General features: G+C 40.5%; 1 protein-coding gene across 5 annotated transcripts in view; it reads left to right on the top strand.

Annotated features, from left to right (window-relative positions):
* LAMA2 (laminin subunit alpha 2) overlaps positions 1 to 14,285 on the top strand; it is a 524,271-nt gene that overhangs the window by 234,953 nt on the left and 275,033 nt on the right. For all 5 annotated transcript variants that reach the window (XM_069974947.1, XM_069974948.1, XM_069974950.1 and 2 more), the window contains exons 15-16: positions 9,352 to 9,463; positions 10,564 to 10,677. In XM_069974947.1, coding sequence (XP_069831048.1) covers positions 9,352 to 9,463; positions 10,564 to 10,677 — 226 coding nt within the window. The remainder of the gene's footprint in view (positions 1 to 9,351; positions 9,464 to 10,563; positions 10,678 to 14,285) is intronic.

Genomic DNA, 14,285 nt, shown 5'->3' on the forward strand with positions numbered 1-14,285 from the left:
GACTGAACTCTGTATCTCCTATGGCTTCCACCTACAGCCTCCCGTTATCTATCATGTCTGACTATTATTTAAAACTCATCTGAAATGAAACTATAATGCCATTGCATGTTGAAATGAACCTTCATTACTATAGTGAACTATATGCTATTTATATTTTCAAGAATATTATTTCTACCTCGACTGGAATTCATTTGAAATGTATGGAAAGTCCTAGTTTTCTACTACTTGACAGCTCTTCGGATTTGGGTTCATTTGCCTTTGTGTTGTGACAGCTCATAGAAAAGGGAACCTTTTAGACAGTAAAAAGTCTTGAATATGGAAAAGGTGACAAAGAATAAAACAGGAGGGGGTGACATGACTTGACTGTGCAATATGTCACTGTGAAGTCATTCTTTTATGTTTCTTTTATCTGTATTAGCAAGTTAAAACTATTTTATTAATGTGTTACTTTGCACAAAAATTGTCATTTGTTTGTTGTGTGTAGAAGAAAAAGCAAATGTGAAATAATAGGGCCTATTTTAGGCAGCGGACATTCATGATACCCATGTCTTTAGAAAGAGGCTCTCCAAGCATGGCTTGGCTTTGGTGGCCGGAGGTGCCCAGAATTAGGGAAATAGTGTAGGGGAATGTATTCAGGCCCTATTACACCAACAGATTATCTGAGCCAAAGCTAGGAATGGACTATAAATAGAGATGAGCGAACCTGGAGCATGCTCGAGTCCATCCGAACCCAATCGTTCGGCATTTGATTAGCAGTGGCTGCTGAAGTTGGATAAAGCTCTAAGGCTATGTAGAAAACATATATATAGTCATTGGCTGTATCCATGTTTTCCAGACAACCTTGGAGCTTTATCCAACTTCAGCAGCCACTGCTAATCCAATGCCGAACGATCGGGTTTGGATGGACTCGAGCATGCTCGATGTTTGCTCAGCTCTAACTATAAACAGAACAGGTAATAAAGGAAAGACTGAGATTTCTCCTCTTTTCAAAAGCATTCCTGGCTTTGGCTTAAAAAAAAATCTGTCAGATAATCTGTTGGTGTAATAGGGCCTTTACACTGTGTCCATAGAAGTAAACCAGACTTGTATCAGACTTGTGAAAACAGATGAGCGCTGCAAGCTATGCTTTCCCCACAACTTTAGAGCTTTGTAAACAGCATAGCTTTGCATGCCGTATTGGTAGTATAGGTAATCTCATTCTTGCTCTGACCATGGCAACCAGTCTGAATGAGGTTATAAGGATGGCCTTTAATTGATAATTTGGCTGCAGATGAGGAAGAATGGAGATTACCTGGGGTAAGAGTTATGCAAGGTTTGAATAGTATAGAGTCAGAGTAGTATAATACTGTTTTCCAATGACAGGTTTTTGTTGTTGTTTTTTGAAACTGCTACTGCAATTTTTTTTTTTTTTTTTGCCTAACCCAGAAGTGGATTCAACAGGAAAGAGAAGTCTTCCCTTTATATTTTCCATTCTATTTTGGCACAAAAACAGCAGTGACACTTTAACATAAAACTGCCCTGCGTGAAACTAGCCTTAAAGGGCTAGTTTTGAACCACTCTTGGCCACTTTTGAACCACTCTTGGCTCCAGTTTAGGTGTGGTTTGCAATTAAGCTCCATTTACTTTCATGGAACTGAATTTGCAGAGGCAGTTGGAGCCAGTGGTGGGCAGATACTACAAGACAGGATTAGTTTATCAGCATGATGCATGCTGGGAGATGTAGTTTCCTAGCCATAATGTAAAACTGGGATCATTTGTAAAAGTTTGAATCTGAGGCTTGGAGCAGCGTAGAGAAGTGGGAAAGGTGTCAAAAATTGGTGGGGGAATCTGTGAGTGTACTTAATTTTTTTTTGTGGATTTTATTTTTATAGGATCACTGAAGTTCCCCTTTAAAGGCATTGTTTAGTACATCCAGCTGCTATTTATACATGCCTTAGAGTTCCTGTAACAGAGCAGACTGGGCTCTAGAATTTAAGTTTGCTTTTTCATTCTTTTTTTATACCAAATTTGTCCCTATAAAGTAGGCAGAGAATCCAAGGATTTATTAAAGGGGAACTCCAGTTAGGAAAGATTTCTTAACTAAAGTTCCTCTACAAATGCATTGTTTAGTATATCCAAATGTTACTTGTACATGCCTTAGCAACTAGTTGTGTATTTTACTAGTATTACTAAATGTATAAGAAAAAAAGAAAATTCCTAAAAATATTATTATAAATATCTGCACTTTACTAGAGGCTTTAGACCATGCTCACACAGTGCATGAACAAAAGCTGTTGTTTGGCACTCAAAACAGCAGCTGTTAACCTGGGTGCCGAACAACGGCCGTTGTTGCCCTTAAAACTGCATTGATTGCAATCGCCGGAGATAATTAACATGTCAATAATTTCCAAGGACGTAGCGTACAACGACCGCTGTTAACTACACTGTGCGAACAATGAATGCTGTTTGTATTGATTTCAATGCAGCATATTTTTTATGACAAGAACGTGTGTTGGTTTATTTGCCAACAACGGCCATTCTTGTCATAAAAAAATTATGTTGTGTGAACATGGCCTTAAAGTAATATTAAAAAAAAAAGGTTGAGTCCAGCCTAAAGATACCCAACAGAAATGTAGCAGCTCTGCAATCTTTTGCTGCTTAAATTTTACGACATGTAAAGATCTGATGTGCATCTACCAATGCTGTTTATTATCTTTTAGGATCTTAAAATTCTACAAATCTACAGATCTACAGATCTACAAATTCACAGGATGAGACTAACCTAAATAACTGTAAAAACTATTAAACACATTAAAACTCCATTTTGTAAATAGAACATTTTTTTTTAATCCAATTTAAGTTTAAATATACTGTACTGCAGCATAAAATGGTTTCACGTATAGCACTTTGGTATAATGTCCAATTATGCTAATCCAGATAGGAGAGGAAATAATAGAAGTTCAAAAATTCAAGAATAACAAGGAAAACAGGAGTTTTAATAGGCCTCATCTAAAGATGCCTGTGATTTCTAAATGGGCATAGCATTATCTTTGCGAAACCCCTAAAATAAAACTCAAAGTTTACACTTTATTCATATCATAGCACTATGTTTCATATCTATAGTTGCGGTGTCACAGCTAGCACAATAGACCTAACTATATAAACAGTATATAATGGTTCTCTAAAAAAAAAAATCTAGATTTTATCCTGATATGTTTGATGTATTTAGCAATCATGTAGAGTAGACAAACAGACCCAAAACATGATGAAACACCCCAAAAGCATGTCACCATTGACACAATTTGTATACAAAATTAAAGGGATTCCAAGTTATCCAAATTTGTAAATTACTTTTATTTACAAATCTCATATCTTCCAGAACTTATCAGCTGCTGTATGTCCTGCAGGAAGTGGTGTATTCTTTTCAATCTTACACGATGTTCTCTGCTGCCCTCTCTGTCCATGACAGAAACAGTCAAGAGCAGGAGAGGTATTCTATAGGGATTTGCTTCTGCTCTTGACAGTTCATGACAAATGTGGCTGCAAAGAACACTGTAAGGCTATGTTCACACAATGTCAAAAATGGTAAAAAGGCGATTTAACTGACTGCAATGGCAATGCATTGAATTCAATGGAAAGACGGACGTCCAATGAACACAATGATTTGGATAAGGGACGTTTTTACCGCGAACATCAAAATAATGAACATGATCATTATTTTCGGACATCTTTTGCAAACTGCGGACGTTTTTTTTTATTGGTTGTTCACAGGCAGTTTTTCTTTCTTTCTCCGTTTTTACTATTAAATCCAATGGACTTCTCAATTAAGACTCACCCAAAGGCCAATTAGTAATCCCAAACTAGAATAATGCACAAACACCAGTCATTTGAACAGAATATTTTTTTGTCTGAGTTCCCCCTTTAAGATATTTTCTAATATTTCCTGAACCTTGTGCGGTCTTGCCCTCCAAATGCTGAACAATTGGACTCGAGCATGCTCCAGCTGTGCTCATCTCATAGTTGGAATATAGTATTAAATGCCACATGACGGTGATTACACCGTTTGAATTTTTGATTTGGGGCCTAGAAGCTTTAAGATATCTCCTTGATTTTAGACAAAATTTTCCTCATAATAATATAAGTGCTTACAGAGCTTTGTGGACTCCATTCAGTGTGTGTGCACGGTCATTAGACCTGTCACCCCCCCGTGCCGGGGTGACAGGCTCCCGACCCCCGTTACAGCCCCCTATACTCATCTGATACCGCCGGGTCCCGCTTCCTGATCCCGTCGGGTCACGGAGATATGAGTGCTTGAAGCCCGGCGCGCGTGCACACAGGAGAGTCCGATGCCCATAGAGAATGAATGGGGAGTCCGATGCTCCATCATTCTCTATGAGCATCGGACTCTCCTGTGAGCACGCGCCGGGCTTTGGGCACTCATATCTCTGTGACCAGACCGGATCAGGAAGCGGGACCCGGCGGGATCAGGTGAGTATAGGGGGCTGTAACGGGGGGTCGGTAGCCTGTCACCCCGGCACGGGGGGTGACAGGTCCTCTTTAAGGACAGAGCCTGAAATGGCCTTAAGGACAGAGACAAATTTTATGAATATGACCAGTGTCACTTTAGTCACTAATAACTTCGGGATGCTTTTACCTATCCGGCTGATTCTGAGACTGTTTTCTCGTGACATATTGTACTTTACATTTCTGGTAAATTGGAGTCGATACTTATAACGAATCTTTATGAAAAAAAAACAAAATAATGTGAAAAAATGTGAAAAAATGCATTTTTCCAACTTTGGAACTTTCTGCTTATACAGAAAATGGTTATGCCACATAAATTATACATCAAATAGCATAAGCAACATGTCTACTTTATGTTGGCAGCATTTATTAAACTATCTTTCATATCTCTCGGACAGCACCAATCGCCATTGCTTTCCGGGTCACCGGGTCACCGACGACCCGGAAAGCTGCATTTAGCTGCTAAATGCTGATCTGTATTGATCAGCATATAGCAGCGATTGTCAGCACGGGGGGGGGGGGGGTGTTAATCACCCCCCGTGCCGTCAAGCAGGGATGGCCTGCTATACATTATAGTAGGCCATCTTCCCCGATCGCTGTGTGGGAAACATTTGGGGAAACATTTGCATTGAAGCCCACCCTGCGGGGGCGTACATTTACGCCCAATGTCGTTAAGAGGTTAATAAAGCTTTATATGCAGAAATTCATCACCAAATTACATCAGTCATATGCAGATTTTATAGGGAATTTCACCCAATGCATTGCAGTGCATAAAATTTATGGTGAAAATGCACAGCATGAGTACAATCTGTACGATATTGATTTCAAGCTCTATTAACTTATAATATTATTTTGTACCACAACTACAAATACCATAATATAACATCTCCATAGGTAAAGATTTATATTTTTCGTTTTAGGTAACGGCTACTATGCACATTTATATGTGCATAATCACATTTCCAGGAACCACACACTATTCAACTTCTTATCGTCCACCCACAATGCAAATTCCCATCATCTATACTCTATGCACACAGTCATCATCCATACACTGTGCAAACACCCACCTATTCATCTTTCAATCATCCACACACATTAACACAAATATACCCATGATATCCATGACATCCGAGTCTAGGAGAGGGTGCTGAGCAGAACTTTTATAGTTCCAGCCGTGCATTGTGAATTGCGCGTGCACACAGGGGCGTAGCTAGCTCCCCCCCCCCCCCCCCCCCACACACACACACACTCTCAAACACAGACAATGACGCACATAAATACACACAGAGGCACCATTAACATATATACAGATACACCACTGACATGCACACCTTTATACTGTACACTGTAACTTGCGCAGATGTATACACCATGAGTAGACTGTACACAGGGAAATCATCTCAGTGTAATAAGAACTACTGAATCAGAAATAATATCTGCTGCATTTTCTTTTAGTGGTGGGTTCTTTTATTTAGAGAACAGCATTAATAGAAACTGCTGAAGAACATCTTTGGAAAGAAACCTGTCAATCACTTGAGACAGAGCTGACATAAACAAACACACACATATACACCACTGTGACAGACACTACTGACATACACACATATACACCATTGTCACAGACACTACTGACATATACACACACATATACACCAGTGTTACAGACTATAGATAGATAGATAGATATATGTAGAAAGTCCGCAGCACACAAGGTTGTCGTGCAAAATAAACTGTGTTTTATTCAATTCATAGGTGCAGCACTCCAGACGCAACGTTTCGGTGATGTCATCTCACCATTTTCACGCTTGAAAATGGTGAGATGACATCACCAAAACGTTGCGTCTGGAGTGCTGCACCTATGAATTGAATAAAATACAGTTTATTTTGCACGACAACCTTGTGTGCTGCGGACTTTCTACATATATTTAAAATCGGTCTGAAGTCAGGACCCTGACCGCTGGCACCTACATTTTACCCTGCTGTGCTGCTCATTTTCTCTTTTATAGATAGATAGATAGCCACAGATACATACACACACTGACATATACATATATACCCATAAATACACACTGGCTGACCGATCTTTACACCGAGGTATTGAGGACCTTTGGGTCATATGATAAGGTCCTTCATCCCTCTCCTTCTGTGCGTGCAGGACCTCGTAGGTCTTGCGCTCTGTTCCTCTTCTTTTGATGTTCAGCCCGCTCACCCTGCACCACAGTGAGGGGGCTGACCAGTACAGTGACGGGTCCCACTCCCTCTCTGGGCCCCTGGGGGAGTGGGGTGCAGTGGTCGGCTGTTAGTGGCATACCTTCCATGAAGGCAGCGCAGGCTTTCTTGGGCCCCCTTCCTGCAGGGGCCCCAAAGCAGTCGCCTTCCATGCCTTCATGGTAGCTACGCCACTGCATGCACAGAATAGTAGCCCGTCTCCATACAGGAGCTCATGTAGGTGTCACCAAAAGAGGCAGTGAGCAGGCCGAGTGGGAACACCCCAGTGCTCCTAACTAGCTGATTTAAATATTTGTTCCAAATCCAACTTCTCCGAAATGGTAGGACCTAGAAAAAAAAAATAAAGTCGGAGCCGCAAAGATAGGGTACGCAACTGCAGGGCGGGTATCATTTCCTCTTGAAGAATAGCATAATTCTTACTTTGTTAGGCCATGTTCACATGGTGTAAGACACCGGCTGTTCTGTGACCGGCCGGTGTCAGGAAAGATCATCCACTCTTGATCTTCAATCTGGATGAATTGAGATGCGGGCGCATCCGAGGGCGCCCGCATCCCAATTCGCTGCTACACACAATGGAGAGTGCGGCCGGAACTGACAGGTTTTCTGCAGCCGCTATTCAGTGGCCAGGATTCCCTTAGCCTGCAGCAGTACGTAAGTTTCATAGTAATCACGGCCATTATTGCAAATCGGCAACAACGGCCTTGATTACTACAGAACTTACATAGTATGAACATAGCCTTAATGTGTCTAAATTTTTAAATGTTACAGGTATGCATACACCATGAAATAATATCATGCTGCTTTCTATATAAAATATGGAGAAACTGAACCAGGGATCTAATGTGCTATATCTAATGTTTAGGAACAGAATTGATAAAATGGAACGGAAAAAAAAGTCAGGTTTCTAATGTGGGCAGATGACAGCATTCTGGGGAACCTGTCCTTTTATTGCTTTCTAATATGCAGGACAGATGGGACATTTAACGTGGCATGACTGTTCATTCCAAACCAACAATATAGCCTGCTTCTGTCCAGCTATGCATGAAAGTAAACCAACAGAGTTCTGTCATTTGATTTTATGGGTTGCATTTTGTGATATTTTGGCTGTTCTGTTAAAGAGGCTCTTGTTCTCCAGACGGTATTGTAAAATTTGTAGGTTTTTTTTTCCCGAATAGCAGTTAAACAAAGTATTTAACGGTTAGTCAAATAAATATAAATTTAAGTACCAATAAGTATAAAAAAAGTATTAAGTATAAATAATAAGGTAATAAAGTAAAAAGCATATATTGAATGGTACATGTTTTGCAAGATCCTCTTTCTATTAAAAAAAAAATTATCATAGGCTTTATCATTTATCAATACAGTTTAATGTAGACAAAATATCATCTGATGTCTACTGGCAAAATCTATTAAAAAAAACAGAAAGACCCTCTTATATTTATGTTTTACAATTTTAAGTTTGTAACCATGTTGGTGTATGTAAGATATGTGCCATGAACAGAACCTAGTAGAGTTTTGCAAAACATCTAATCAAAAACTAGTGAATGGCGACCTATATTGACCTCCCAGCAGAGTGCTGGATAAATACTCATTCATAGGTATTCTGTAGGAACTAGCGGGCAGGCAGATCAGGCACTGATGGCTAGTGTTGAGCAAGTTAGGAGGATCTAACCTGCTGACAGATTCCCTTTAAGTTTTTGACGTTGTCATAGACAGTGAAAAGCTAATACATCAATTCAATATTACGTCAAATGAGTTCAGTTAGGCTCTAACCACGTCTCCATCATTTGAGCTGTGTCATATGATGGATGCCAATAGCGCACAACAGGCTCATTTACTTTGGTAGGTTTCATTGTTTACAAGTGTGAATACAGCCCTATAGAAAGCTATTATAGATAAAAGTAGTGTCAGTGTTAGGGAACTGGACGACAATAGACAGGTGCTTACCTGATGCTGTCACCCGCCCCGCTGTCCCTGCCTAATTGACTCAACTGCCCTAGGCAGCACTGGACAACTGGTCGACAGTCTCTAGCCTGTATAAGTGAACATCAAACAAAGATAAAACAGACATAAACACACATCTCAAAGTCTGAGGTCCAGGTTGGCAAGTAGCGGTCTGCACAGTACAAGGGGAAAATCATAAAGTCAAGTCAAAAAGTCAAATAAACCAGAATAACAATCAGGAACAAGTGCTAGGTTAAGAGGGTACTCAGGGTTCTAAGGCTCTATTACAGGCAACTAAGGACTCACATAGAGGGGGTTTCATGTAGACTGGAGTTCCAGCCCCAGGCGGTGATTGGGGGCTTATACTCCAGCCTCAAACACTATACTCAGCTGACTGGCGGTGCCGGATGCCAGTCAGTAAAAACACAAAGGAAGCACCTGAGCTGATTGGCCGGGGTGGTGAAGCCTCGGCTGCGGCAACATTATTGAATGAGCTGACGCGCCCCTAAGCAAACTGCCGGTTGCCAGGGATCTTGTCTGCATTTATATGGAGCTGGCCACATGCTCCTACAGTGCAGGAAGCGGTGCATGCCAGCCGGCCCCTGACAAGTAGTTTATTAGTCGTATTTATTGAGGTCTGTGCTAATATATTTTTTATTTTATTTTTTTTAGATTAGGTTCCGTTAAACTTGAAGTTGCTGAGGAATCGTCACTGAGTGGGCGCACAGCTTTTGATGTTGAGATATGTCAGTGTCCTCCTGGATATAGCGGAACTTCTTGTGAAGTGAGTTTGGAAGCATTAATTTTAATATAAATGGCTTACATTTATATGTTCAAATGTTATTGTGGTAGACTTTGTGTAAGTATTTGTTTATGGTTTTCCAGAAGATTCTTTATCCATATACAGTAAGTGAGTTTTCTACACTTTATGAGTGCCAAGTAACCCAGAATATCCAGCTGAGGCCTAAGTCCTCTATAAGAGAAAAAGATGGGTGCTTTATAGTGTCAAACAAGCATACTCCAATGCTGCTTGAACAACTGACAGCTGAAAGATCATCGATGGCCGTCAGTTATAGCTCCCAACAAAACGTTACGCAAAAATTAGATCCAAAATATGAAATAGTAAAACACCTTACAAGTACAGCAGGAATTAGCTGCAACTGCAGACAATCCCCGCCACACTTTTAATGTGTTTTGCAAAAATAAATCAAACACTTACTAAGTTCCTGCTACCCTTGACTTTCCGGTTCCATCTTGACACACAAAACATTTTATCACAAACAGTCTATGAGTGAGGTGGGTCACTGCTGCCGTTGGTGGTAGACTGGTGGTAGAGTGGATGCCAAGAAAGCGCCAGGAAGTGGAAACCAGCTGGGATCCCTTCAGCATCAGAACAGCGAATAATGTGTATTTCATTTTTTTTTTTATGTCAGTCTGACCCTTTAAAAAGAAAACCCTTGTCTAGATGTACTCTGTTATTCATGCTGCCATAATAACATAATGTATTAATACAACATAATATGTGAAGAATTATTGGTCCTTCAAGTTAATGGTAGCAGAAGTCGACCATTTGTTGTACTGGAAGCCTAATAACCTTTGCAAATTATTTTCCTATCCTTTTATATTCTTTCCGATACATATTTTCTCTTTCAACCTTCTCTTCCTTTTTTCTGTCTTTCTCCACTACCCAGAGGAGAGCTGAAGCTTATGCTCCATTTAGCCTTCCACTTAAAGGTGATGGTAAGGTCAGTTGTAACGCACAGCATGCACATTTATCATTGGGAAGATGAATATTGTAACTTACATTTTTGTCTTTGAGTGGCGATTTCCTTCCCGGTCAAAGTGAACGGTGCTTATCTATAACTCACTTTCTTTTCTTTGCAGTCTTGTTTGCCAGGACACAGACGGGTTAATGGCACTCTAGTTGGTGGGATTTGTGAGCCATGTCGATGTTTTGGTCACTCCGACTCATGTGAGGATATTACTGGATTCTGCACAGTAAGTAAAATACAAGTATATTTGCCTTTGGTTTTACCTCATTGCTTTCTACTATAAGTTTATTTAATCTGACATACAAACAATATTTCTTGGTACAAATGAAATAACCATCCCCGTGGTGTCTGTACAGCCTCGGCACTATATATATATTGCATTTATTATATCTCTGTTTGCTCTTTATAGTCTAGCTTGAGAGATCCGCAGAAATTCTGATGACTACAGCAAAAGCTGAGTGTGTTCATCTTTTGGGAGAAAGTCACCTGTTTACTTCTGTTATTCTTAGTGACAATTCGGAGCAGTGGTGGATAAAACCTTTATGCACTCCTGTGTTGCTTTTAGAATTAAAGGGATTGTCCAGTGGTAACAAATATTTCCTATATAGCTGTGGTTATTTAGAATAATAAGCATCCTATGCTTACCTGTCCTCCCTCCCCTGGAGTAACAGCTTGCCAGCCAATCACAGGCAGCAGTGCTGTCCCATCTCAGTCAATGATTGCAGACTGTCACTCCTATGATGAGTCTTGTAAATGAAGCATCTGCAGTCAGCAGGGGACACTAGTGTCACAACCAGAAGAACACTGGGGGAATGTAGACAGGTAAGCATAGAATTTTTATTACTTTCTATATGCTATATAAGAAAAACTTGCTGACACCAGACAATCCCTTTAAAGTGTTGCTATTATATAGAAATTCAAAAGACCAATGTAACAGCATTCAGTAGGCAGTTTTGTAGGAAAAAAAAAAGATTATTTTATCCTCTCATGGCACAAAAATGCAACCTGTAGTTCATAACAAGCAGGACATATCCAGGGCAATGCAATCTTCCGGCATCAGGTGCAGCTGAAAGCCGTTTTGCACTCATCTCTATTGTGAAAGGTATACAAATTCCTAATGTACATCAAATATGGAAAAGGCACATATAGTGCTAATTCTCTTAATTTAGTACATTTGGCAGGCTTCAATTTCTCTAAATAAGCGTGACATCATGAATCAGGTGTAATTCATATGGAGTGTCAAGCAGGGGGCACACTATATGTAGAAGTCTATGTAGAAGAACTGTATTGTGCATGGAACTGTATTTATTGTATTGTTAGAGTAGTTACAGTACACTATCCTTAATTGATGAAATATGTTTATGGAATACTTTGGGGAGCAAGGATACTTGCTCCCCAAATGGATGGCACCAAGCAGGGAGGGAGAGAGGTGCCTGGGCATCCAACTACCTCCCCCCTCCCTCCTTGCTTGGTGCTGTGGGACACATACACACTGCACTACTCCTCCCATCATGTGCTCATAGTATGAGCAGATAATGGGGGAGTAGTAACAGGGCTGATCCCCATCACCAACCCGCCGCTGCTGCTGCCGCACAGCCGCTGCACAGCCACTGCACTGCACAGACAGTCCCCACTCCCTCCCCGTGCTGCCCTGACCCATGGGGTACTAGCAGATGATGAGGGGGTTTGTACAAAAGCTGATCCCCATGACCACCAGCCCCCCATGTGCGCTCGCTACCGCTGCACAGCACGGCTGTTCACAGCCGCCAGCTTTCAGCATCCGATGCCGGGTGTGACATTAGGGATCAAGTCGTCAGGACGCAGTGGTGGCAGTAGTACAGTGTGTATGTATCCCACGGCACCGAGCAGGGAGGGAGGAAGGAGGTAGTTAGATGCACAGGCACCTCTCTCCCTTCCTGCTTGGTGCCATCCATTTGGGGAGCAAATGTCCTTGCTCCCCAAAGTATTCCATAAACGTATTCCATCAATAAAGGATAATGTACTGTAACCACTGTAGCACTACATTACATACAGTTTCATAGACAATACAGTTCCATAGACTTCTACATTTAGTGTGCCCCCTGCTGGATACTCCATATGAATTACAACTGATTTGTGATGTCATGGTTTTTTAGAGGAATTGAAGCCTGTCTGATATACTAAATTAAGGGAAATAGCAGTATATGTGCATTGCCCATAATTAATGTACATTAGGAATTTGTCTAAATTTCCTTATGTAATAACATACTGTATTAAAAAATCCTTTTGGATGGACTTCTCCTTTAACACACACATACACATTGCACTGTTTGTTTTTTTTGTTTTGTTTTTTTTTTCAGAATTCAGAATGCAGCATTCTATGCGGTCAGTGTTTGTAGGATAGATAAATTTGCCACTGTATGTGTTAGGTTCCGTTCACACTGAGCAAAAAAAGCTGAATTTCAAGTGGGCAGAGGCGCACAAGGCATCCCATTGAAACAATTTCACAGTCAGAACTTCAATCTGCATTCATGGTGTGGGCTTCACTTAAAATATCAGTGTGAACGGGCCCTTACTCACCAGCCATGTCTTTCATTGAACATGTCAACATGAAAACTGCATCTAAACATTGTCAACATGGTGACAATGTAATTATTTTTGGTGACAGGTTGTAAGTCTCATATAACTTTATCAGCAATGACCTCAGTACAGTTCTCAATGCAGGTTATGTGCAACTGCAAGCTGTTGGAGACTTCTATTGCATTTAGCTATGTTGTAACAGGCAAATCACAACTGTAATAAAGTTGCATGACAGCAAGCTGCAGACGTGTCACACAAATATTTTGATTGCGTAAACTAAAGATGATTTGCTGTTGTGCGATACATGTCACATGTAGCTTAAGGCCTCATTCACACATCTGTAAAATTTGTCCGTAATTGCGGATGCACAATTACGAACAAATTTAAAACCAGTAGGTTTCTATGTGCCTATTCACACATCCGCAATTTGTGCACAATCCGGAATAGGCCGTGATCCATGCCATAAAAACAATAAAATAGGACATGTCGTAATGCTATCCTTGATTGTGAACAGCACTTGCAGACGTGTGCATGTAGCCTTAGCATAATGCTCTGGGTTAGTCAATGTGCCATGTTTCCGAGCCTCAGGACAGTCTACTCGCTTTAGTCTGGAATCACCCATGCAATATTTTCAATGTCTTAAATCAGTGTCACATACATGTTTCTGTACAATACCATCTGGTGCACATCTGTACTATACCATCTGGTCTTCACATTGGTGTTATAAAGGAAAAGCATCAGAAATTGCATACATGATTCTGGCCTAATGCTATATTCTTTTACAACAGTCTGATTGAAACTCGTATTGTTATTGCTGAATATTTGATTGCATCTTACAATGAAACATTACTATAAAACCAGGGGGGCTTTTACACGATCCATGCTCAATCATTATATACGGACAATGAGCTACGCAATGGACTTCTGAACTCCATGGTGATGCTGGGAGCTCAGAAACTGTTACTGCTGCAGTACAGTAGCGTGAATATTTAAAGGGAATGTGTCATCAGAAAATGACTTATTGTTTAAATAATGTTTTTATATTAAACATATTTTTTTAAGAATTTTTGGTGACATTTTTTCTAATTTTCCATTTTTTAAAAATCCATATCTATATCATAAAAATGAAAGTGTCTGTCTGTCCCAAATAGACTTCCAAACGCCTGAACCGTTTGACCCCAAATTTGGCACACAGATACATAGGGTGCCCGGGAAGGTTATTGCGAAGGTCCCGTCCCCGCCAGATGTACAGGAGGGGAGGGGGAGGGGAAAGAG

This window comes from Dendropsophus ebraccatus, chromosome 6 (genome assembly GCF_027789765.1).
Source record: "Dendropsophus ebraccatus isolate aDenEbr1 chromosome 6, aDenEbr1.pat, whole genome shotgun sequence".
Lineage (NCBI taxonomy): Eukaryota > Metazoa > Chordata > Amphibia > Anura > Hylidae > Dendropsophus > Dendropsophus ebraccatus.